General features: G+C 34.2%; 1 protein-coding gene across 1 annotated transcript in view; it reads right to left on the reverse strand.

The window, feature by feature from the left end:
* Positions 1–24,372, reverse strand: part of ADAMTS6 (ADAM metallopeptidase with thrombospondin type 1 motif 6) — a 308,302-nt gene that overhangs the window by 109,199 nt on the left and 174,731 nt on the right. Inside the window, exon 10 of the mRNA XM_021076778.1 lies at positions 20,339–20,480. Coding sequence (XP_020932437.1) covers positions 20,339–20,480 — 142 coding nt within the window. The remainder of the gene's footprint in view (positions 1–20,338; positions 20,481–24,372) is intronic.

Below are 24,372 nucleotides of genomic sequence, written 5' to 3' on the forward strand. Positions count from 1 at the left end.
GAATGACACATTTTGAAAGGTGATTCATACTTTAAAAAAGACAGTTACCTTAGTGGGCTCCTAGGGATTTGAATTCTGTAGGACATTAACTTCATAGACTATTGTTTAAAGTATGAGACTGGAAATCCATGTATGGGAATACTCTCAGGATATTAAACTAGTCTGTTTGAAGAACAGACCTCTCATTTAGAATATCATCTTGGATAAGAAAGATTTTAATATCCCAATTAAGAAGATTGGAAGATAAAATCAAGAAAGTATTATTTAATACCAAGAAAGCAAGAGGTATACTTCCTGAAAGAATGTAAAAACAATTTCACACTTTCAGAAATTCCCTTCTTATTCTAAACTGCTGGATCCTAGACCATGGTTCATATATTTGCAGGGGAATATCAGTTCTATTTGCATGTGTATATCAGGTGCTGAATAAGCACCAGAAGGTAAGTCCCAAGCAAAAGTTAAATGCATGCTGAATTAATCTTCCTCAATACTATATGAGGTGATGGAGCACAGTTAATGAGAGGGAGCAATGATTTTTTTTTCTTGACCACACATCAGCTTAGCTCTAGAAGAACATAGTTCTCTTTCGCATACTTGTAATTTTTTTTATAGCAGAAGTTAAGATGTATTAAGATCAGTTTCATAATCTCTATGAAATGATAAATTATTGCCTGTGTGTTAGGGCAATTAATTCCCTTCTCTAAACCTACAGTTCATTTGTGAGGAATCTCTAGGAGAATTTTGGTTCTTGATGCTTGCCCTCGAAACTAAGGAAGGAGAGAGAAGTCATCAACAATTTCCACTGAGGGAAATTTCTGTTACATGACAATGAAAACTGGAAATGTAATCCCTAATTTCACGGGATCAACGTCTCATCAATTAGAAAAACTGTATGGTAAAAAAAAGTAATAGCATTATTTCCCATTCATTAAAGAACATCTACTAAGCACCCATTATTCAATAAGAAAAATGTTACTGTTATGGGAAGAGGAGATTAAGATGGCAGAATAGAAGGACTGGAACTCACCTTCTCTCATGAAAAAAACAAAGTTACAATCAACTGCTGAACAACCCAATGAAAGAGACTGGAATCTATGAAAAAAGATATCCTACTCCAAAAGGCAAAAAGAAGGCCACATCGACCTGTTTGGAAGGATGATTATGAGACATAAGCAACTTCATACCTGCAGGTGGGTGGCCCACAGACTGGAATTAACTAGATCACAGAGGCTCACCCACAGGAGTGAGAGTTCTGAGCCCCAGGTGAGGTTCCCACACCTGGAATCTGGCATTGGGAGGAGGAGCTCCCAGAGCATTTGGCCTTGAGGGCCATATAACACTAAAGATAGTCATCAAACTACAAAGATAAGAGAACAAGAGAACAAGGGAAGAAAAAACAACAAAAACAAGTCCAAAAAAAATTAATAAAATGCTAGTAAGAACATACATATCAATAATTACCTTAAATGTTAATGGACTAAATACCCCAGCCAAAAGACACAGACTGGGTTAATGGATACAAAAACAAGAGCCATATATATATGCTGTCTTCAAGAGACCCACTTCAGTTCTAGGCCCACATAAAAGTTGAAAGTGAGAGGGTGGAAGAAAACATTCCATGCAAACAGAAATCAAGAGAAAGCTGGAGTAGCAGTACTCATATCAGACAAAATAGACCTTAAAATAAAGGATATTGTAAGAGACAAAGAAGGACTTACATAATGATCAAAGGATCAATCCAAGAAGATTATATAACAATTATAAATATATATGCACACAATATAGAATCACCTCAATATATAAGGCAACTGCTAACAAAGTTAGAAGAAGAAATTGACAATAACACAATAATGTGGGGGACTTTAACCCCCACTTACAGCAATGGACAGATCATCCAGACACAAAGACGAAAAGGAAACACAGGCCTTAAATGATGCATTAGACCAGATGGGCTTAATAGGTATTTATAGAATAGTCTATCCAAAAGCAGTAGAATACACATTCTTCTTAAATGCACAAGGAACATTCTTTGGGATAGATCACATTCTGGGCCACAAATCAAAACTTGGTAAATTTAAGAAAACTGAAATCATATCAAGCATCACTTCTGCCCATAATGCTCTAAGACTAGAAATCAATAACAAGAAAGAAACTGCAAAATACATCAACACGTGGAGACTAAACAACATGCTACTAAACAATCAATGCATCCCTGAAGAAATCAAAAAGGAAATTAAAAATTCCTAGAAGCAAATCACAACAGACACAATAATTCAAAACCTACCGGATGCTGCAAAAGCAGTTCAAAGAGGGAAGTTTATAGCAGCAATACAAGCCTACCTCAGGAAAAAAGAAAAATCTCAAATAAACAACATAACTTTACACCTAAAGCAACTAGAGAAAGCACAGACAAAACCCAGAGTTTCCAGAAGGAAAGAAATCATAAAGATTGGAGCAAATTAAATGAAATAGACACAAAGAAAACCATAGAAAATATCAATGAAATGAAAACCTTTTTTTTTTTTTAAAGATCAATGAAACTGATAAACCCTTAGCCAGGCTCATCAAGAAAAAAAGAGAAAACTCAAATCAATATAATTAGAAATGAAAAAGAAGTTACAACAGACATCACAGAAATACAAAGATTCATAAGAGACTACTACAAGCAACTTGATGCCAATAAAACAGACAACCTAGAAGAAATGGACAAATTCCTAGAAAAGTACAATCTTCCAAGACTAAACCAAGACAAAATACAAAATACGAATGGAAAAATCAGAAGTACTGAAATCAAAACTGTGATTAAAAAACTTCCAACAAAGAAAAGTCCAGGACCAGGTGGCTTCGCAGGTGAATTTAATAAAAAATTTAGAAAAGAGTTAACATCTATCCTTCTGAAACTATTCCAAAAAATCATAGAGGAAGGAAAACTCCCAAACTCACTCTATGAGGCTCCCACCACCCTGAAACAAAACCAAAGATACCAACCCCCCCCCCAAAAAAAAATTATAGGCTATTATCACTGATGAACACAGACGCAAAAATCCTCAACAAAATATTAGCAAACCAAATCCAGCAATACATTAAAAGGATTTTACACCATGGTCAAGTGGGATTTATCCCAGTGATACAAGGATTTTTCAATATTCACAAGTCCGTCAGTGTGATATACCATATTAACAAACTGAAGAATAGAAACTATATGATCCTCTCAATAGACACAGAGAAAGCTTTTAACAAAATCCAACAGCTACTTCTGATGAAAACCCTCCACCTAGTTGGCATAGAAGGAACTTACCTAAACATAATAAAGGCCATATATAACAAACTCACAGCTAACATCATTCTGAATGGTGAAAAGCTGAAATAATTCCCACTGAGATCAGGAACAAGACAAGGATGTCTGCTATTACCACTACTATTCAACATAGTTTTCAAAGTCCTAGCCACAGAAGTCAGAGGAGAAAAGGAAATAAAAGGAATCCAAATTGGAAAAGAAGAAGTAAAACTATCACTGTTTGTATATGACATATACAAACATATACAAACTATCACTGTTTGTATATAGAAAATCCTAAAGACACTACCAGAAAGCCATTAGAGCTCATCAATGGATTTGGTAAAGCTGAAGGACACAGAAATTAATATATAGAAATTAACTGTATTTCTATATACTAACATTGAAAGATCAGAAAGAGAAATTATGGAAGGAATCCCATTTACCACCTCATCAAAAAAAGGCTAAAATACCTAGGAATAAACCTACCTAAAGAGACAAGAGACCTATACTCTGAAAACTATAAGATGCTGATGAAAGAAATCAAAGATGACCCAAATAGATGGAAAGATACACCATGCTCTTGGATTGGAAGAATCAATATTGTCAAAATGAAGATATTACCTAAGGCAGTCTACAGATTCAATGCAATCCCTACCAAATTACCAATGACATTCTTTAGAGAACTAGAAGAAAATATTTTAAAATTTGAATGGAAACATAAAAGACCTTGAATAGCCAAAGCAATAGTGAAAATTAAAAAAATGAATCAGAGGTATCAGGCTCCCTGACTTAAGACTCTACTACAAAGCTACATCATCAAAACATAAAAAGAGAAATATAGATTAATAAAATAAAATAAAAAAATGAATCAGAGGTATCAGGCTCCCTAACTTCAGACTCTACTACAAAGCTACATCATCAAAACACAAAAAGAGAAATATAGATCAATGGAACAGGATAGAAAGTCCAGATATAAACCCAAGTACCTATGGTCAACCAATCTATAACAAAGGAGGCAAGAACATATAGTGGAGGAAAGACAGTCTCTTCAATAAGTGGTGCTGGGAAAACTTGACAGCTGCATGTGAAAGAATGAAACTAGAACATTCTCTCACACCATACACAAGAATAAACTCAAAATGGATTAAAGATCTAAATGTAAGGTCAGATACTATAAACCTCCTAGAGGAAAACATAGGCACAATGCTCTTTGACAAAAATCACAGCAACGTTTTGTTTGATCCACCTCCTAGAATAAAGACAAAAATAAATCAAAGGAACCTAATTAAATTCAAAAGCTTTCACACAACAAAGGAAACCATTTGAAAAAAAGAAAATGCTTTCTCTGCATCTATTGAGACGATCATGTGGTTTTTGACTTTTGTTAATGTGGTGTATGACATTGATTGATTTGCATATGTTGAACCATTCTTGTGAACCTGGGATGAATCCCACCTGGTCGTGGTGTATGATCTTTTTGATATGTTGTTGGATCCGGTTGGCTAAAATTTTGTTCAGAATTTTTGCATCTATATTCATCAAAGATATTGGCCTATAGTTTTCTATTTTGGTGGTATCTTTGTCTGATTTTGGAATTAGGGTGATGGTGGCATCATAGAATGTCTTTGGGAGTTTTCCTTCTCCATCTCCTTTGGAAAAGTTTAAGGTGGAGGGGTATAAGTTCTTCTTTGTATGTTTGGTAGAATTCACCTCTGAAGCCATCTGGTCCTGGACTTTAATTTGTAGGGAGTGTTTTTATGACATATTCAATTTCACTTCTAGTGATCGGTCTGTTCAGTTGATCTATTTCTTCTCAATTCTGTTTTGGCAGGCTGTAAGTCTCTAAAAAGTTGTCCATTTCCTCTAGGTTGTCAAATTTGTTAGCACAGAATTGTTCATAGTATTCTCTCATAGTTTTCTGTATTTCTGTATTATCTGTTGTGACTTCTGCCTTTTCATTTCTTATTTCCTCACCATTTCTTGGTGAGTCTGGCCAGAGGTTTGTCAATTTTGTTAACCTTTTCAAAGAACCAGCTCTTGGTTTGATTGATTTTTCTATTGTTTTTCAAATCTTTATTTTATTGATTTCCTCTTTGATCTTTATGATTTCCTTCCTTCTGCTGACTTTAGGTTTTGTTTATTCTTCTTTTTCTAATTAATTTAGGTGGTGAGTTAAGTTGTTGATTTGAGATGTTTCTTCTTTTTTGAGGAAGGCCTGTATTGCTATGAATTTCCCTATGAGCACTGCTTTTGCTGCATCCCATTGATTCTGAGTGGTTGTGTCTTCATTATGATTTATCTTGAGGTATTTTTTAATTTCTTTCTTGATTTCCTCATTGACCCATTGTTTTTTTAGTATCATGTTGTTTAGTCTCCATGTAGTCAGTTTTTTGTCGTTTCTTTTCCTGTGGTTGATTTCTAGTTTCATGCCATTGCGGTCAGAGAAGATACTTGAAATAATTTTATACTCTTAAATTTGTTGAGGTTAGCTTTGTGCCCCAGTATGTGATCAATTCTTGAGAATGTTCCATGTGCACTTGAGAAGAATGTATAGTCTGATTTTTTTGGATGTAATGTCCTGAAAATGTCGATTAAGTCTAACTTTTCTACTGTGTCCTTTATGATCTCTGTTGCCTCATTGATTTTCTGTCTAGAGGATCTGTCCATTGATGTGAGTGGAATGTTAAAGTCTCCTACTATGATTGTATTCCCATCTATTTCTCCTTTTATGTCCATTAGTATTTGTTGGAGGTATCTGGGTGCTCCTATATTAGTGGTATATATATCGACGATTGTAATATCCTCTACTTGAATGGATCCTTTAGCCATTACATAGTGTCCTTCTTTGTCTTTCTTTATGGCCTTTATTTTAATGTCTATTTTGTCTGATATGAGTATTAAAACTCCTGATTTCCTGTCTTGTCCACTGGCATGATATATCTTTTTCCATCCCCTCACTTTCAATCTATATGTGTCCGTTGCCCTAAGGTGAGTTTCTTATAGACAGCAGATTAAAGGTTTTTGCTTTTTTTATCCAATCTGCCACTCTGTGTCTTTTGATTCGAGTATTCAGTCCATCGACATTTAAGGTGATTTTTGACAGATATGTACTTATTGCCATTTTAAACCTTGTTTCTCAATAGATGCAGAGAAAGCACTTGACAAAGTCCAACATCCATTCATGATAAAAACTCTCACCAAAGCAGGTATAGAGGGAACATACCTTAACATAATTAAAGCCATTAAAGACAAACCCACAGCAAATATAATATTCAATGGAGGAAAGCTAAAAGCATTACCACTAAAATCTGGAACAAGACAAGGATGCCCACTCTCACCACTGGTATTCAACATAGTACTGGAGGTCCTAGCCACAGCAATCAGACAAACAAAAGAAATAAAATAGTAAGAGAAGAGGCAAAACTGTCACTGTATGCACATGCCATTATACTATATATAGAAAATCCTAAGGATTCAACCCAAAAACTACTTGGACTGAACAAGAAATTCAGCAAAGTAGCAGGATATAAGATTAACATTCAGAAATCAGTAGCATTTCTGTATACTAACAATGAAATATTAGAAAAGGAATACAAAAATACGATACTGTTTAAAAATGCACCCCCTCAAAAAATCAAATGCCAGGGAATACACCTGACCAAGGAAGTAACAGACTTATGCTGAGAACTATAAAACATTAATCAAGGAAATTAAAGAAGATGTAAAGAAATGAAAAGATACTCCATGCTCCTGGGTTGGAAGAATTAATAGCATAAAAATGGTCCTACTACCCAAAGCAATCTATGGATTCAATACAATTCCTATGAAATTACCCATGACATTTTTCACAGAACTAGAACAAATAGTCCAAAAATTTATACGGAACCACAAAAGACCCAGAACTGCCAAAGCAATTCTAAGGAACAAAATCCAAGCAGGATTCAGGCAATGTTACAAAGCCACTGGAATCAAGAGAGTGGTACTGGTACTGGTACCAAAACAGACATACAGACCAATGGAACAGAATAGAGAACCCAGAAATAAACCCAGACATCTATGGTCAATTAACCTTTGACAAAGGAGGCAAGAACATAAAATGGGAAAGAGATAGTCTTTTCAGCAAGTATTGCTCGGAAACCTGGACAGCTGCATGTAAATCAGTGAAACTGGGACACACCCTCACACCATGCACAAAAATAAACTCAAAATGGCTGACAGACTTAAACATAAGACAAGATGCCATAAAACTCCTGGAAGAGAACATAGACAAAACATTCTCTGACATCAACCATACAAATGTTTTCTTAGGTAAGTCTTCCAAGGCAACAGAAATAAAAGCAAAAATAAACCAATGGGACCTAATCAAACTGAAAAGCTTTTGCACAGCAAAGGAAACCCAAAAGAAAACAAAAAGACAACTTACAAAATGGGAGAAAACAGTTTCAAATGATGCAACTGACAAGGGCTTAATCTCTAAAATATATAAGCAACTTATACAACTCAACAGCAAACAGGACAACAACCCAATGGAAAAATGGGCAAAAGACCTGAATAGACATTTCTCCAAGGAAGATACACAGATGGGCAACAAGCACATGAAAAAATGCTCAACATCCCTGATTACTGCAGAAATGAAAATCAAAACTACCACAAGATACCACCTCACACCAGTCAGAATGGCCATCATTAATTAGCCCACAAATAACAAATGCCAGAGTGGGTGTGGAGAAAAGGGAACTCTCCTGCACTGTTGGTGGGAATGTAAGCTGGTACAACCACTGTGGAGAACAGTATGGAGGTACTTTAGAAAACTATACATAGAATTACCTTATGACCCAGCAATCCCACGCTTGGGCATATATCTGGACAAAACTTTCCTTAAAAAAGACACACACCTGCATGTCCACTGCAGCACTATTCACAATAGCCAAGACATTGAAACAACCCAAATGTCCATTGACAGACAATTGGATTAGGAAGATGTGGTATATACACACAATGGAATACTACTAAGCCATAGAAAAGAACAAAATAATGCCATTTGCTGCAACATGGGTGGAACTAGAGACTCCCATACTGAGTGAAGTAAGTCAGAAAGAAAAAGACAAATACCATATAATATCACTTATATCTGGAATCTAACATACAGCACAATGAACCTTTCCACAAAAAAGAAAATCATGGACTTGGAGAATATTGTGGTTGCCAAGGGGAAGGGAGAGTGAGTGGGATGGATTGGGAGCTTGGGGTTAATAGATGCAAACTATTGCTTTTGGAGTGGATTAGGAATGAGATCCTGCTGTGTAGCACTGAGTACTATTTCTAGTCACTTATGATGGAGCAGGATAATGGGAGAAAAAAGAATGTATACATGTATGTGTAATTGGGTCACCATGCTGTACAGTAGAAAAAAAATTGTATCGGGGAAATAACAATTGAAAAAAAAAAAGAAAAGTTAAGATAACCCACAGAATGGGAGTAAATCTTTGCAAATGATGCAACCAACAAAGACTTAATCTCCAAAATATAAAAACACTTTATACAACTCAACAAAAAAAGCAAGAAACCCAATCAAAACATGGGCAGAATATCTAAACAGACAATTTTCGAAAAAAAGACATACAGATGGCCCAGATACACATGAAAAGATGTTCAACATCACAAATTTCAGAGAAACGTAAATCAAAACTACAATGAGCCACCTTACACCAGCCAGAATGGCCATCATCAAAAAGTCTATAAACAATAAATGCTGGAGAGGGTGTGGAGAAAAGGGAATCCTCTTACACTGTTGGTGGGAATGTAAATTGGTGTGACCACTTTGGAAAACAGTATGGTGATTCTGCAAAAAACTAAAAATAGAATTCCCACTTGATCCAGTAATCCCACTCCTGGGCATCTATTCAGAGAAAACCATGACTCAAAAAGATACATGTACCCCAGAGTTCATTGCTACACTATATATAACAGCTAAGACATGGAAACAACGTAAATGTCCATCGACAGAGGAATGGATAAAGAAGATGTGGTACATATACACAATGGAATATTACTTAGCCATAAAAAGGAATGGAATAATGGCATTTGCAGCATCATGTATGGACCTAGAAATTATCATGCTAAGTGAAGTTAGTCAGATAATGAGAGACAAACATCATATGCTATCACTTATATGTGGAATATACAAAAAGGATACAATGAATTTATTTGCAGAACAGAAACTGACTCATAGACTTTAAAAAACTTATGGTTACTCAAGGAGACAGGTTTGGTGGGGGGCGTGGGCTGGGAATTTGGTGTGGAAACCTTATAAAATTAGGTTGTGATTATAGTTGTACAACTGTAAATACAAAAGAATTAATTAAATTAAAAAAATAAAGCAGGGTAATGTGATAAAGACTCTGAATTAGGTGGTCACGGAAAGCTGAATAAATGAAGTTTAAACTGAAAAAAAAAAAGCAGTAGGTTAATTCTATGATAAAAATACCACAATTGCTTAGAATTTATAGGAACCAGGGAGAAGGTAGGGTATAATTAGACATGTAGCCCAAATGCCATGGATTGGTAATGCTCTGTGATAAAGGTTTTAATATTCTGTGGTGACATTAGAAGAATGATGTCAGTGTGGTTAGATTTTTTTCATGAAATTAAATTTTTTATTTCAATGAACTTATTACTTAAATATTATTATTTTTAGTTTCTCAGTTTCACAAAAGACTCTAAAATTTCTGAGAGTGTGTATGTTTATGGCAAGCTTTACAAAATGTCCCTATTTGGAAAATGTAAAAGTTGGCACCTAATTTGGTTCTTTAATTTTTGGAGAGAAATTTTCCGAGTCTATAAAAATCTAAAAATTTGTGAACCATGAACTGATCAAAATTTGATAACCAAGTGCTTCTTATATCCTATCACCACCTTCTGAATTCAATTTCTTTCGTCCTGCCATATGTTCTTTAGTAGTTAATTTAGCAAGGGACTCATTTTTATTTGTCTGAAAATATATTTATTTTACCTTCATTTTTAAAAAGATACTTTGGTAGAATATAGAATTCTAGGCTTATATTGATCTTATTTCAGCATTTGAAGGTGTTAAGTTCACTGGTATCCAGACTCTACAGAGGCTGATGAAAAGTCACTGGTCATTCTAATTTTTTCTTTGTGATAGTCTTTCTAGTTGCTTTCAAGCATTCTCTTTGTCTTTGTTTTAGTGCAGTTTCACTACTGTATCTAGGTATTCTTTTCATTTATCTAATTGTGATTTATGCATTGAGGGTTTGTATCTTATTTTGATTTGGAAAAATTATTAGCCATTATCTCTTAATATACCTTTTATCCATTATTTCTTTTGGAACTCCTATTCTACCTATATTGGACCTTCTCATTCTAACCACCATGTTTCTTAATCTCTTCAATTTTCCATATCTTTTTTTCTTAGGGTACTATTCTTTCTGCATGTTGACTTCTGTTGTTTGGTATTCAGGCTCATCTTAAGTAAATATTATTTCCTCCAGAATTGTAGAAGTGTAGTCTCATATATTTGTTTCTATCAGTCATACATTCCAAGATGTCACAGTTCTCATGTTGATTTAATTGGTCAGCACCATGTACGTAGACTGTATAAAATCTTACTCTGTTCTAATGTTCTTATTACGAGTCTAAGGCTTCAATTTCTCAAGGGAACTATTTTTCCCCACACAGAGCAAAGGGCAGATAAGCTTACTTGTCACTTCCATTTAGTTCTTTTAACACAGAAAGATGACTCTCCTAAAGTTATGGCTTTATGAAAGGGTCTCCATTCCAGGTCCCTAGTTCATGCCCAAGGTGATGTCTCCTATCTTAACATGGACAATATCAGCTCAGATTACCACTTGAACTAAAACTCCCCTTCATTTATGGCACACTCCTTCTCTCTCTTTTGGTTCTGATACATACAAGCTTTCTACTGAAAGGTGATAAATGCATTCTGTGGGAAACCCTGCATTATTCAAAATCACTTATGACCAGTTCCCTTGTGGTGAAGCAGGTTGGGGATCTGGCATAGTCACTGCAATGATAACAGTTGCTGCCATGGCTTGGGTTCATTCCCTGGCCCGGGAACTGCCACATGCCATGGGTGTGGTCAAAAAATTAAAAGATTTAAAAACCAAAAAACCAAAATCATTTATGTAAAAACAGGGTATATTAAAAAAAATAGTGTTAGAGAAGACCACTCAAAACCTATGTAACTTTGTAGCCAGAAAACAAAAATGTCAACAGTACTAGCTAAATATTTGTGCTATTAAATAAATCTCTGCTGGCATTTGTTCTCAGTGTGCCAATCAGTTGTACCTTGATGGGCTTAAACTCTGTGGCTTGTGATGTTTCCTTTCTAGAGATGTAGGTCAGATGTTTGAGGGTATTTGTCTCCAACAGAAACCACTTTCATAAAAACTCAGTTCAATTAACAGGTAAAAGCAAGGGGTGGGGGCATCTGCAAATCGTTAAAAGATAGATCCTAAGAGCTCTCACCAGGAGAACTTTTTTCTTTTTACTATATCTATATGAGATCATAGATGTTAACTAAACCGAATGTATTCATTATTTCACCATATATGTAAATCAAACCATCATGTTATATACCTTAAACTTATACACTGATATATGTCTCAATTATTTCTCAATAAAACTGAAAAAGTTAGAAAAGGTAGGAGTGTGCAGATTTCAGTTCAATGAATAGAAAAATCTTCCAAAAGTCAGAGCTGAACAATCATAAAGTAAAGCTCAATCTCCCATCGTTGGAGATACTCCAGCATACACTTAACAGTTAATGACTTCTTAGCAGCAATGTTGTTGGCAGGAGAAAAAGGAACTAATGTTTTTTCAGGGTACACTGTTAGTTACTTCCCCAGGCATCTTCACATTCATATCTCATTTAATCATCACAACAGTCTTCTTAGAAAGTGTGAGGATATTTAGGTTCATAAAGACAGCAATTTTCTTCATTCCTAACTATATCTAAATTTGAATCAGATGTCTGATATAATGCCCCAAATACTGCCACACAATTAAGCTACTTTTCCATTTCCTTAAATGCATCAAAACTGAAAAAAGTCATTGGCCAATAAAGCTGATTAGTAAATGTTTTCTTGTATTTTAATGTAATACAAAATCTCACCAAATGTTCATAATAGCCTTCTACCCATTATCTGTATCTTAAAGGAAGATATATAAATCAAGACTATCATGTACTAGTTCATAAACATATTCATTCAATACATGAGCTTAGGCACCAATTTTTACATTATTATTATTATAACTTCTGAATGTAACATCACCACTTAAAGATAATGTTAACCTACTCCTGAAAAGTATTCCATGGTCTTACAAAAGACATTTAAAATATTTTCACCTATTTAAAGTTTTAATATAACCTCCCAGATTTTATAGTCTATTTGATTTTTCAAATGAATGGCACTGTTTTCAAACATTAATAACAATAAAAATATTAGCAAGTATAAATCATAATAATATATAGAGTGGGATTTTAAAGTAATTATCTAATGTAAAATAATTTACTTGATATTCAGAAAATAACTTTGTAAAGAACTGATCTTGGGCTCCTTTGATCAGAATAGAATAGTTGATTAGTTTACAGTCAAAGACCGTTTCAGTACAATAAAAGAAACAAATTATTTTTTCTAATGTTTCCATGCTTTTCAAGTAATATTGCTGTTAAATGAGCTCACATAAGGGGGAAAGGGATACTATAAAAGTGCAAGGCATTTTATAATTATTATATCATTTAGGAAGACAGTACATGGAGACAAAATGGAATTTTTATCACTTGATGGTTTTTTTTTTTTTAATTTTTTAAACAATGGTAAAGACAGATAAAGAGATACAAATTTTCCACCCTTGAGAAACCCTAAACTCTGTCATCTAGGGTCCTTGGTTCTGGATATGAAACATTCTCTTTGTCCTCATTATCCTATCGGTAACATCTCTCAACAGCTGTTTGCAATAAAGGATCCTGACAGCCAAGGGAGAGAGCAGAGCACTGAAGAGGTCAAGAAGGAGCATCTGTGATTAAAAAGGTTACTCATCATTGTATAATACAAAGGAAAATTGAAAACCAACATATGGTGACCCCATGGCCTGGCTCCAGGTGTTTAGTAGCCATCTGAAGAAAGAGAATAATGCACCTTTATTTCAGCTTTAAATAGGTTAATCCTGTTACACGGGTAATTTAAGTGCAAGAGATCCTAAAAAGGCAAAAAAAAAAAAAAAAAAAAGTATATATATACACACATACACACAAGGGTGTATTTCATTATGTATTTTAAATATACATTAAATACACATATAAACAAAAAATTAATCTAGAAATTCAGATTAAATAATTAATTATCAATTTGAAGGGGTTAAAATTATTAAATGGTTTAAAAAATACTTTTCAGAAGTAAACCCAGAGTAAAAACTAATGATCTCTAAGAATACAAGTGGTGGAGTTCCCGTCGTGGCGCAGTGGTTAATGAATCCAACTAGAAACTATGAGGTTGTGGGTTTGATCCCTGGCCTTGCTCTGTGGGTTAAGGATCTGGCGTTGCCATGAGCTGTGGTGTAGATTGCAGATGCGGCCCAAGAAATCACAAAAAAAGACAAAAAAAAAAAAAAGAATACAAGTGGTTATGAACCTATGATTTTGGCTTAATATTTGAGGAAAAATAAAAATTAAATCAACTTATTGTCAAGTATATGCCTGATAAATAAACATATTTGGACTCCAAAAGAATATTGAGGTGTTGCATGCCATGCCTTTTATTCCCTAAGCTCACATCAAGCCATATGGCAGAATACTTATACTACCTTAAAATCTTCAAGGAAAGTGATTCTAATCTCCCTCTGTACAAAATTCCAGTATTTAATAACTTGAAATTCTTCCTACTACCTAATCTACAACCTTCCAGCTGTAAAAATTAAGGCCACGATGTTTTTTTTATGCTCTTGGTAGGGAAGGAGAACAATTTGTTACCAGCAATCAAACTATAATAAATGTTCCTAAGCCTGAATGTGATTTTGAAGCCAAAATTTAGCTTTCTTTTTACAGGCTACTCAAACTCAATTTCTTTAAACTTCCCTTATATGTACTTCTAAGTATTTCACTATTACCCTCTCCCAAGTTATCTGCATCTCTTAAAAAATTAGGTTAAGTAGCAAACAGTACCCTAAAAAGACTAATAAAGTATTTTTTATTGCAATGATTCTTAATGAGAAAGCAAAAATGACTTGAATCTTAGCTAAATGGTAGTGATAAAATAATAAACAAAAGGGAGTAAGCATGAAAACATTAATAACAAAGAGTCTAAGAGATAAAATAGGTCCGTCTTTATTAAGTACACTCCAGGGGGATAATACTCTGAGAACTCAAATACCTTATCTCTAGCAGGTTACTAGAACTGCAAAGAGCTATACTTCAGGCAGACATAGCGTGATGGCATGCTTATTATAGTTATTAATTGACATGTTAATAAAAACAATTTATACAGTCCTGTATTTTAATTCTATGCTTACCAAACAACCTTATGATAATAAATTGGCCTACTGGGTAGATTTCCTTAGGTAATGAAGTATTCAGACTTCAGCACAGTTGACTGAATATATAGAGAAAGGCCATATTTTCTAGTACAATTATTAAATCCAATTTTATATACAAACATATTTCCTTTGATCTTTCATATCTACTATTAGATCTTAAAAATTTCTCATAACTTAAAAGTGTGAAGCTAATGTGGTACACTTTACCAATTTATAGATTATTCTATCATTAGTCATTTAATTAAGGTATGCAAAAGAGAAACATTAAAAAGTTTAACAATCTATAAGTAAGAAAATATATTGGAGTTCCTGTCGTGGCGCAGTGGTTAACGAATCCGACTGGGAACCATGAGGTTGCGGGTTCGGTCCCTGCCCTTGCTCAGTGGGTTAACGATCCGGCGTTGCCGTGAGCTGTGGTGTAGGTTGCAGACGTGGCTTGGATCCCGCGTTGCTGTGGCTCTGGCGTAGGCCAGTGGCTACAGCTCGGATTCGACCCCTAGCCTGGGAACCTCCATATGCCGCGGGAGCAGCCCAAGAAATAGCAAAAAGACAAAAAAAAAATATATATAATATATATATATGTATTTGTATTTATATATTTGTTTATATATATATATTTATTTATATATTTGTATATATATATATGTATTTGTGGAAGGGATATATATATATATATCCCTTCCACAAATACATTTCCCCTGGAAAGATTAAAAATGAATGAGAAGTCTTCAAGTTTCCAAAGGTATGGCATATTTTCTTTTTCTGTGTTCTGGTTCCACCACAATACACTGAGATTCTGCAAATCTTTGTTTCATTTTGCTTCTTTTTATGGCTGAACCTGTAGCTTATGGAAGTTACTGGGCTAGGGGTGCAATTAGAGCTGCAGCTGAGGCCCTCACCACACTGGATCTAAGCCACATCTGCAACCTATGCTTCAGCTTATGGCAACACAGGATACCTAACCCACCGAGTGAGGCGTGGGATCGAACCTCCATCCTCACAGACACTATGTCAGGTTCCCAACCTGCAGAGCCACAATGGGAACTCCCAGATTCTGCAATCAAAATTATGGATCCCACACACTTCTATACATAAACATCTCCACTCATTTGATCTCAAAATTATGGAGCAGCACCCTCCAATATAAAAAGAGTAAATTGTGAATTACCTAGAAAAGCAAAGGGCATTACCATAAGGGAGAATTATCAGTGGCAGAGTTGCTTTAGTATTCTTTTTAGGGTGGGTTTGGGGGTCAGGGAACAGAAAAAGAGAAAGAAAAGGACACAGATCAATATAAAAAAAGTCTTCAGTTTTCCAATACGGTTTTCCAAGATTATAAAACTAAATTTTTCCTAAGATAATGTGTCTTTGAAGTTCCATGATTTTCTGCACATCAGTAAGTTCTCTTGGTCTCATTCATTAAAAGTCCTTTAGTAGTTTCCCATTACTCTTAAGACAAAAAGCTAAAATTCTTAACATACCCTAAAAGCATAGACTGATTTGGATCCTACTCTTTTCCTGCCTCATGTATTTGATGCTTGCCTTGAGAGTTTCAGCCACACTGGCCTTCTCTTAGTTTTTCAAATACATATCCTCAGGGTCTTCACAAAGGTTTGTCTCCACTATCTCTTTTCCAGATAATTTTTTTGTTCATTTACTCATGAAATATTTCCCAAGTTCCTATTATGAGGCAGGTATTGTGCTACTCACTTTACAAATTGCCATGAACAAATAGGTAGAATTCTTGTTCTCATGGAACTTACATTCTCATAATTATCAGTTCACTCATTCAGCAAATATTTATTGAGCACCTAGTATGAGCCAGGCACTGTTTTAAGTGTTAGAGATAGAGCAATGAAAGAAACAGGCAAAATTTCTGCCTCAAGGAAAATAGATTCTAACAGGGAAAGCAGACATTAAGCAAAATGAATAAGCAAATATATAGTATGTTAGAAAATAATAAATGGTAAGGAGAAAAATAAAGCAAGGAAAAATAACAGGAAGTGAGTGTGTTTGTATACATGTGTGCACATGTACATGTGCAACTTTAGATAAGGTTGTTAGGGAAGGCCTTACCTAGATACGTTTAACTAATTAATCAGAAATTGAATAAGCAAAATGTTTATGGATTGTAATAAGTGCTATGAAGAAAATAAAAAGAATAATTTCCTTTATGCTTTAACTGGTAGCATAAAGGTAAGTTACTGACAGAAGCCTTTGCATGTAGATGGATCAGACAGAAAGTCTGTCTTAAGAGAAACCACACGTGAGCTGAAACTGAAGGATGAGAATGAGTCCCTTAGAGTATCTTAATATGCTCGCAAAGTACAGATGGCTCAGATTCTCCTAAACCACCACTAGCAAATCAGCTACATAGGAATGGTGTCATGGATGACAGAGATATTCAGAGGAAAGGGAAATAATTATTGAATGTCTGCTATGTGCTAGGTAAATGAAAACACTTTGTATGCTTGTCATACTCTTCAGCTTTCTGAGGCTTATGATAACAAGTAACTGCTTTCACCTCTAAAAAGTGGCTGAGTAAAATCTATTGGTGGTCAATTTGAGATCAAAGGTAATAGTTAATGGACAGCAGACAGCATATGGAAGTTTCCAGGTGAGGGGTTGAGTCAGAGCTACAGCTGCCAGCCTACATCACAGCCACAGCAACGCAGGATCCGAGCTGCATCTGTGACCTATACCACAGCTCCCCACAATGCCAATCCTCAACCCACTGAGTGAGGCCAGAGTTCAAACCCACAACTCTTGGTTACTAGTCAGATTCATTTCCACTGCGCCACAATGGGAACGAACTCCGTCATGTATTTTGGACATTAAGCCATTATAAGGTGTATGGTTTGCAAGTAACTTCTCTTAATTCCATAAATTGCCCTTTCATGTTGTTGACTGCTCTTCTGCTGTGCAGAGCTTTTCATTTCAATGAAATTCCGCTTGTCTACATTTGCTTTGGTTGCTTGTGCCTTTAATGTCATATCTAAGAAATCATTGCCAAGACCAAAATCAAGAAGGTTTTTTTCCTATATTTTCTTCTAGAGGGTTTACAATTTTGGATCTTACATAAGTCTTTAATTCACTTTGAGTGGTTTGTTTTTTTTTTTTAATGGCTGCACCTGTGACATATGGAAGATCATGTATGCATAAGTTCACTTCTGGGTCTCTATTCTGTTCCACTGGCCAAATATATCTAAAATGTATATTAATGAACATAGAAGAATTTAGGCAAGATCTTTCATAACTATCAATGTAATCACTGATAATCCCTACAATGACCACATAATGGCCAAGTGAAGAGATGGAAAGCTGACCACTGCTCCAGTTATGAATCATTCTGTAGATGCCTCAACACCAGAAGTATCTCTTCATTAAAAGGCTACAGTGCTCTTCTAAACCTCCAGCACTTGTGTTTGGCATTCGTCTCAGGATGCTACACTCAGATAGGTATCTGAATCAGGGTTGGTTGGTTTTTCCCCTCAGATACCAACTGAAACATGACTTGTTTACCTGACTGCACTCTCACTTTTAAAGCCACTACCATCTTCTAAAGTAGCGTTTAAAATCATTTAAAACCTTAGAGATAATTCAGACAAAACAGGTATGTTTTGGTGTGTGTATGGGTGTCATCAATAGTATAAACTCAATTTTTTAGGCATAAGTTTAAGAGGTGAAAGTGGTTGTAAAGAATCTGTTATGACCCAAGAACTCTGTTAGTAATATATAGCTCTATATGTAGATTAATTTTTCTACTTGCTAACAAAAAAATGAGAGACCACAGATAAGAATAATCTAACAGAAAATTTGTAATTTCATTTGATCAGGAATTCCAGCCTACTAAAGCTATACGTATATATAAAGACTGTGATTATAGTTTGACTGACTTCTTCTGAGGGAAAAATCAACCCAAGGAAAAAAAGAAACTAAAACCATACAGAAACAAAAATAGACAGAGAGATAAATACCAAACTTTTACTCAAGGTCTAGATATTCAGATAGTTGCATACAATCTTTAAATCTAGTGCACAAAATGTGAAAGCCTACCAGAAATAATAATATACTTGTCACTCAAGGGATATTTAAAAACTCAGTTTCCTTTGTAAAGCACCCAAGAGGAGTAACTGGTATCGCACAGTGCATAAAATGTTTAGTCTCAACTACATTAAAACTTAATTCCTTTTGTTGTTATTAATTTTCAAAAGGGATTTTTAAACACACTGTTTGCATAAAAATAGGAACCAGGCCTTATCAGGATTTTTTTTCTCTTTTTTTCCCTCTTTTTAGGGCCCTACCTACAGCATATGGAAGTTCCCAGCCTAGGGGTCGAATTAGAGTTACAGCTGCTGCCTGCACCAACCACAGCAATGCCAGACTGAGCTCCATCACCAATGTCACAGCTTACAGCAATTCTATATTATTAACCCGCTGAGTGAGGCCACGGATTGAACCCACAGCCTCATAGATACTAGTCAGATTCTTAATTCACTGAGCCACAATGGGAATGCTTCTGAATATTTTTGACAATTTGTCGTTTAAAAATCCTATTCTTTCATTCAACATTCTTATGTTGTGTATCTACTATGAACATCTCCCTATATTATTTAGACCCTGAAATATTTTTCTATAAAACTGGAAAAGATTTTTTTTTAATATATTTTTCTGAGATAGACACAGACTTTTTTTTTTGTCTTTTTAGGGCCACACCTGTGGCTTTATGGAGGTTCCCAGGCTAGAAGTCAAATCAGAGCTGTAGGTGGCCTTCACCACAGCCACAGCAATGCAATAGCTGAGCGGTGTCTGTGACCTACACCACAGCTCACAGCAACACCAGATCCTTAACCCGCTGAGTGAGGCCAGGGGTCGAACCTGCATCTTCATGGATACTGGTCAGATTCATTTCCACTGAGCCACAATGGGAATTCCAACACTGAGACTTTTTAGGAAGGCAAGAACAGTCAATCATGATACTTCCCTTTTTTTTTTTTTTTTTCCACAGCAGTTTTCCTATTTGGGTTAATATCTTGTCCCCATTCTGTTATTCTATTAGAACATGGGCAGTGGATAAAGCAACTTGAAATGATTCAATACTGAAGTATAAATTAAAGTAAAAGCTCCTAGCCAAAGTAAAAATGCCCTTAACTCAATTATTAGAGTACCAGGAGAGGCAGGGAAGTGGGGAGGTTTCAAAATCATAACATTTCAAAGACAAAAGTTGGCATCATAAACTCAGGACTTAAAAAGAAACACATTAGAAAATTTTAAAATTCTATCTTCACCTCTCATAAGACATTTGAAATTTGTTTAATTTAGGATTACTCAAATATTTAGAAATAGATTATTTCTAATGTCAAAGGCCATATTTGTGTTAATGATGTTAGCAGAGGTAAACTACATTCAACAAATTCCATCCTAACAACTGTGTCATGAAAAAACACATACAAATTACTGAACATAAGGATTAAGACTTCTTACCCCATATTTACATTGGCGAGATGTTGCTCCATACTGGAAACGGCATTGTTCATCGGCATCATACACCTGACCTGGGGCCACAGCTGGATAAAGAAAGTCACGCTTGGGAGGCTCATTATCAAGGCAAGTACCACGGCCTGAACTGTTCAACATAAAGGATCAAAGGAAATTAGGCACACTGTGGACTGTTTCAATCACAGCTATGAAACCATGTGTTGAGCTTTTTAATAACTGATGCATGAAAAACAATACATTCTATAAAAAATAATCACATGGCAAAATAGAAATAGCTTTACTAAAACTCAAATAAGAGCTCCAGAAGTTTTTTCCAGCACCAAGACACAATAAAAGCATCTCACAAAACAATCTAAAAATGTCATTGTTGGCCTTTAAACACTGATTTAAACTAATTTCTGGGGGAATCAAAACAATTTCACATTACTCTAAACTTCTTGTTTGTTTTGAGTGAAAATATAACCACATCTGGTAGTAGAATTAAAAACATAAAATGTGGGGAAAAACTGTGGTTGTGATCCTTAAAGACCTACTCTATATACTTCCACCTTGGGCAGAACAATAGATGCTGTGGTAAGACATGTCCAAAATTTCTTGAAATATTTCAATAACAAATGGGCTGAGTGACAGATGAGGCCAAGATCCAAAGTTCTCTTCTCAAGTATATTAGAAGTGTTTAGTCTCTCAAAAATTTCATATTTCATCTAGGATCATCAAAGTTGGAAAAGAGAATGTTCTCCTCTCTATATAATTTCTGCCTTTCAAAGTACGCTTGCACTCAAACATAATATTTTAATTCAGTGGAACAAATAACATAAAGATTGCCAAAAGCCAGACAGAATACCTTAGTTTAAAGAGCTTTATATTTTGTTAAATATAATTGTTCATTTTTATTTAGTCAGTGTGCATAAAATAGGACAGATGCTTTTTTACTTTCATTTCACATGTGAGTAAGTTAGAATTTTTAAAGAATTCCTATGCCAACATTTAAAAATTTTTTCCAACATTCCTGTCAATTGTGCCAGCACTTCTGTTTTTTTTTCCAAATCTTTTCCATCCACTTTGCCAAAGGAAAATAATTTTGCAAGTAGAAGTTCCTCAACTATTATTTAGGACAATACAAGTTTTCATTTATAGGTAAGTAAGAAAGAACCATGCATAATAATGAGTTTCATATTCACTTAATATGTTACCATATTCTTAAAATTTGAAAGTAAATTTGTTATATAAAAATGCATGTTTGCACAGTAGCAAATAAATACCTTTTAAAAATTGAACCGTACTATTCATAAGGTGATTGGTTCAAAACCCAAGGGACAGTATATTGTCTTCTTTGTGTCCCTTTTCTTTCATTTATGCTCCTTGATTAATTTTTTAAACAATAAAAATATTTAGCTGGAATATTAAATGTAGTACTGAGTAGACGGATGTTATTATTGGCTATTATAATCACTTCATCTGTCACTGCTCAAGGTTTCTAACTGATAGACAACAACTTTTTTCATCCAGCTATCCAGATTTCATAAGAGTACTTTTTATTTTCTGCCTACTGTACTTTTAGAAATTAACATGTACCTCAGTAAGAAAAAACTACTTCTAGATAAATTGTAAAAATAGTTTCTTCTTTTATTTTATTACGTAAAATATCTTCATATGGGTATGCAAATTTTAAGCCAATGTAATTCTACCAGTAAATCCCAAATTCTGTATTAAAGTTAGTGATAAAGAAGTCAATGTGAAAGGAATAAAAGAAGAAATTATGAGATAATTGCATTAGTAGTTTAACTTCCTAATTTTCCTTCTAAAATATTAGTTTCATCTCTACCACAAAATTATAAGTCTATGAAAGCAGCATGTAATACAAATAAACTATGTAAATCAGTAGGAAAACTTATAGCACTAATGTACTTAAGTACAGGATCCTACAGTAAAAATATCTGCCAACAGCAAAACAAAGACAGTATAAGATATATTCAAAGAAGTGGCACCAACTCAAAATCCATTCAAAATTATTACACACAAATAATTTCAGGACTATAGAAAATTAACCTAAAAACTTAGATGAAGAAGTATGTGGACCTCCAAAAAAGAGTTTAAGAAGAGACAACCTGAGAAAAGAATTCCTGATGGCAAATTGAAAATTGACTTAACCCAAGAAGAATCTAGAATAATTACTTCATTTAAAGTTCCTATTCCCGGCTTTTAACGATCTTCCATGGTTCATGTTCTTTAAAAACTACCAAATCAGATGACCATTGCAGGAGTCTTCAGACAACAAATACCATGCTTTGTTGTGAGAAAAACTGGGAAAATTCTGAGAAAGTCTACCCCAAAAGTGATTTGTTTCAATTTTTTAGAAGTATCTATTTTTCTGCGTTAATGTCGTCTAATTAAATATCTAGACAAGTCTTACTGTCTTTTCTGGTACATTTTTGCAAAAGAATAAAACACCATATGAAATACTGTAAGTGAAAAATTACATAGATCTTCAAATAATGAACATGTATCTAGGAATATTCATCAACAAAGACCTTTTAAAATGGGTTTGGCTATATTTGTACAAAATACCAATACTTGCAAATCAAGTGTCTTACCTACTAGGATTTGTTTCAGGAAAGCAAATGTGTGATAGCTGCAAGGTTGATTTAAGCTATTTCTGCATTTTGAGTAGAAAATGTACTCCATATGGTCCTTCTAGTAACCATATACATCATATATAATAAAAACTTGATAAAGAATTTTGGGGGTAAGATTTTCATACTTTAATTCTTTACCCAAGGGTAAAGCTACAAAAATGTCTTTTGTATAATGTTACCAAAATTTGTCTGCTATTTGAATCCTGCTACATTCAAGTAAATTAAATCTGTATATCATGATAATTAGTTAACTCTTAAAAGTTAATAATTCTGGATATTTTCAACCTGCTATGCCATCAATTACCATTATGAAATATCACAGATGTAGAAGGTAGAGGGCATGAATGTTAGAGATATATACTTAACCCTAGCAGTGTTTTTGGTTTTTTTTTTTCCTTAGAAAATGTCCTTGATCCTAATCACATCCCTCCTTGTCTTCCCAAGAAGTAACAAATATTCTGATTTTTATTTTTTATTTTATTATCATTTTTAATATTCTATAAAAAAGGAAAAGCTAATTTCTACCTAAGAGTCCCAGTGTGGTCAAGAAGAGACCATGTAGTATGGGATGATTTTTAAAGTAATACTCTCTTTGGTTTTTCTTAGTAATTATTTATCTCTCAATTATTCATATGCCCATTTTTGGACTCTATATAACCTCATATTGTAGGTTTTCTTTTGTGACTTTATTACGAATGTGAATATATCCACGTTGATGTGTATAAGCTGTTCATTTATATTGTTCTTTGATATTCCGTTTAAGACTATGCCACAGTCATTTATCCTTTCTTCTATTAACAAGCAATTTCTAGAAATTACAAATTATGCTGATATAAATATTTGCCTACTTTCCTGGTATAAATACTTTTCTTTTCTTAAAAATATTAGATATGAGTTATTTTATTAAAATCTGTAATTGTTTCCTTTTAACAAAATGAAAGTTATGAGTAATTTTTATTTAATCTAGGATGCTAGACAATCAATATAATCATACAATTCTTATGATACTGACCGTAGTGTTATTTATGCTACCATTTTCAAAATAATAGTGGTAATACTGTATGTAAATCTTCTTGAATTTTCTCATTAATTCACTTGTAAGCACAGCTGGTTTGTACCTTGGTGTCATACATGAGTATTTTCACTCAGAAAACATAAACCTCACTCATTAATAAGTGAGATGAATAACACTATAGTATCCATCTATGAGATGTTTTACAACTTACTATTGTCAGGCACAGATTATATGTATATAATTGTCCTGAGCAAAATTATATACTAAAAAACATATAACTATTAATATTTCCCTGGCAGCACATATTTTACAACTAAAAGCTCAATTCTGGTTAATATCTACAGCAAAATAGATACTTATTGAGGTAA

The sequence above is a fragment of the Sus scrofa genome, chromosome 16 (assembly GCF_000003025.6).
Source record: "Sus scrofa isolate TJ Tabasco breed Duroc chromosome 16, Sscrofa11.1, whole genome shotgun sequence".
NCBI classification, from domain to species: domain Eukaryota; kingdom Metazoa; phylum Chordata; class Mammalia; order Artiodactyla; family Suidae; genus Sus; species Sus scrofa.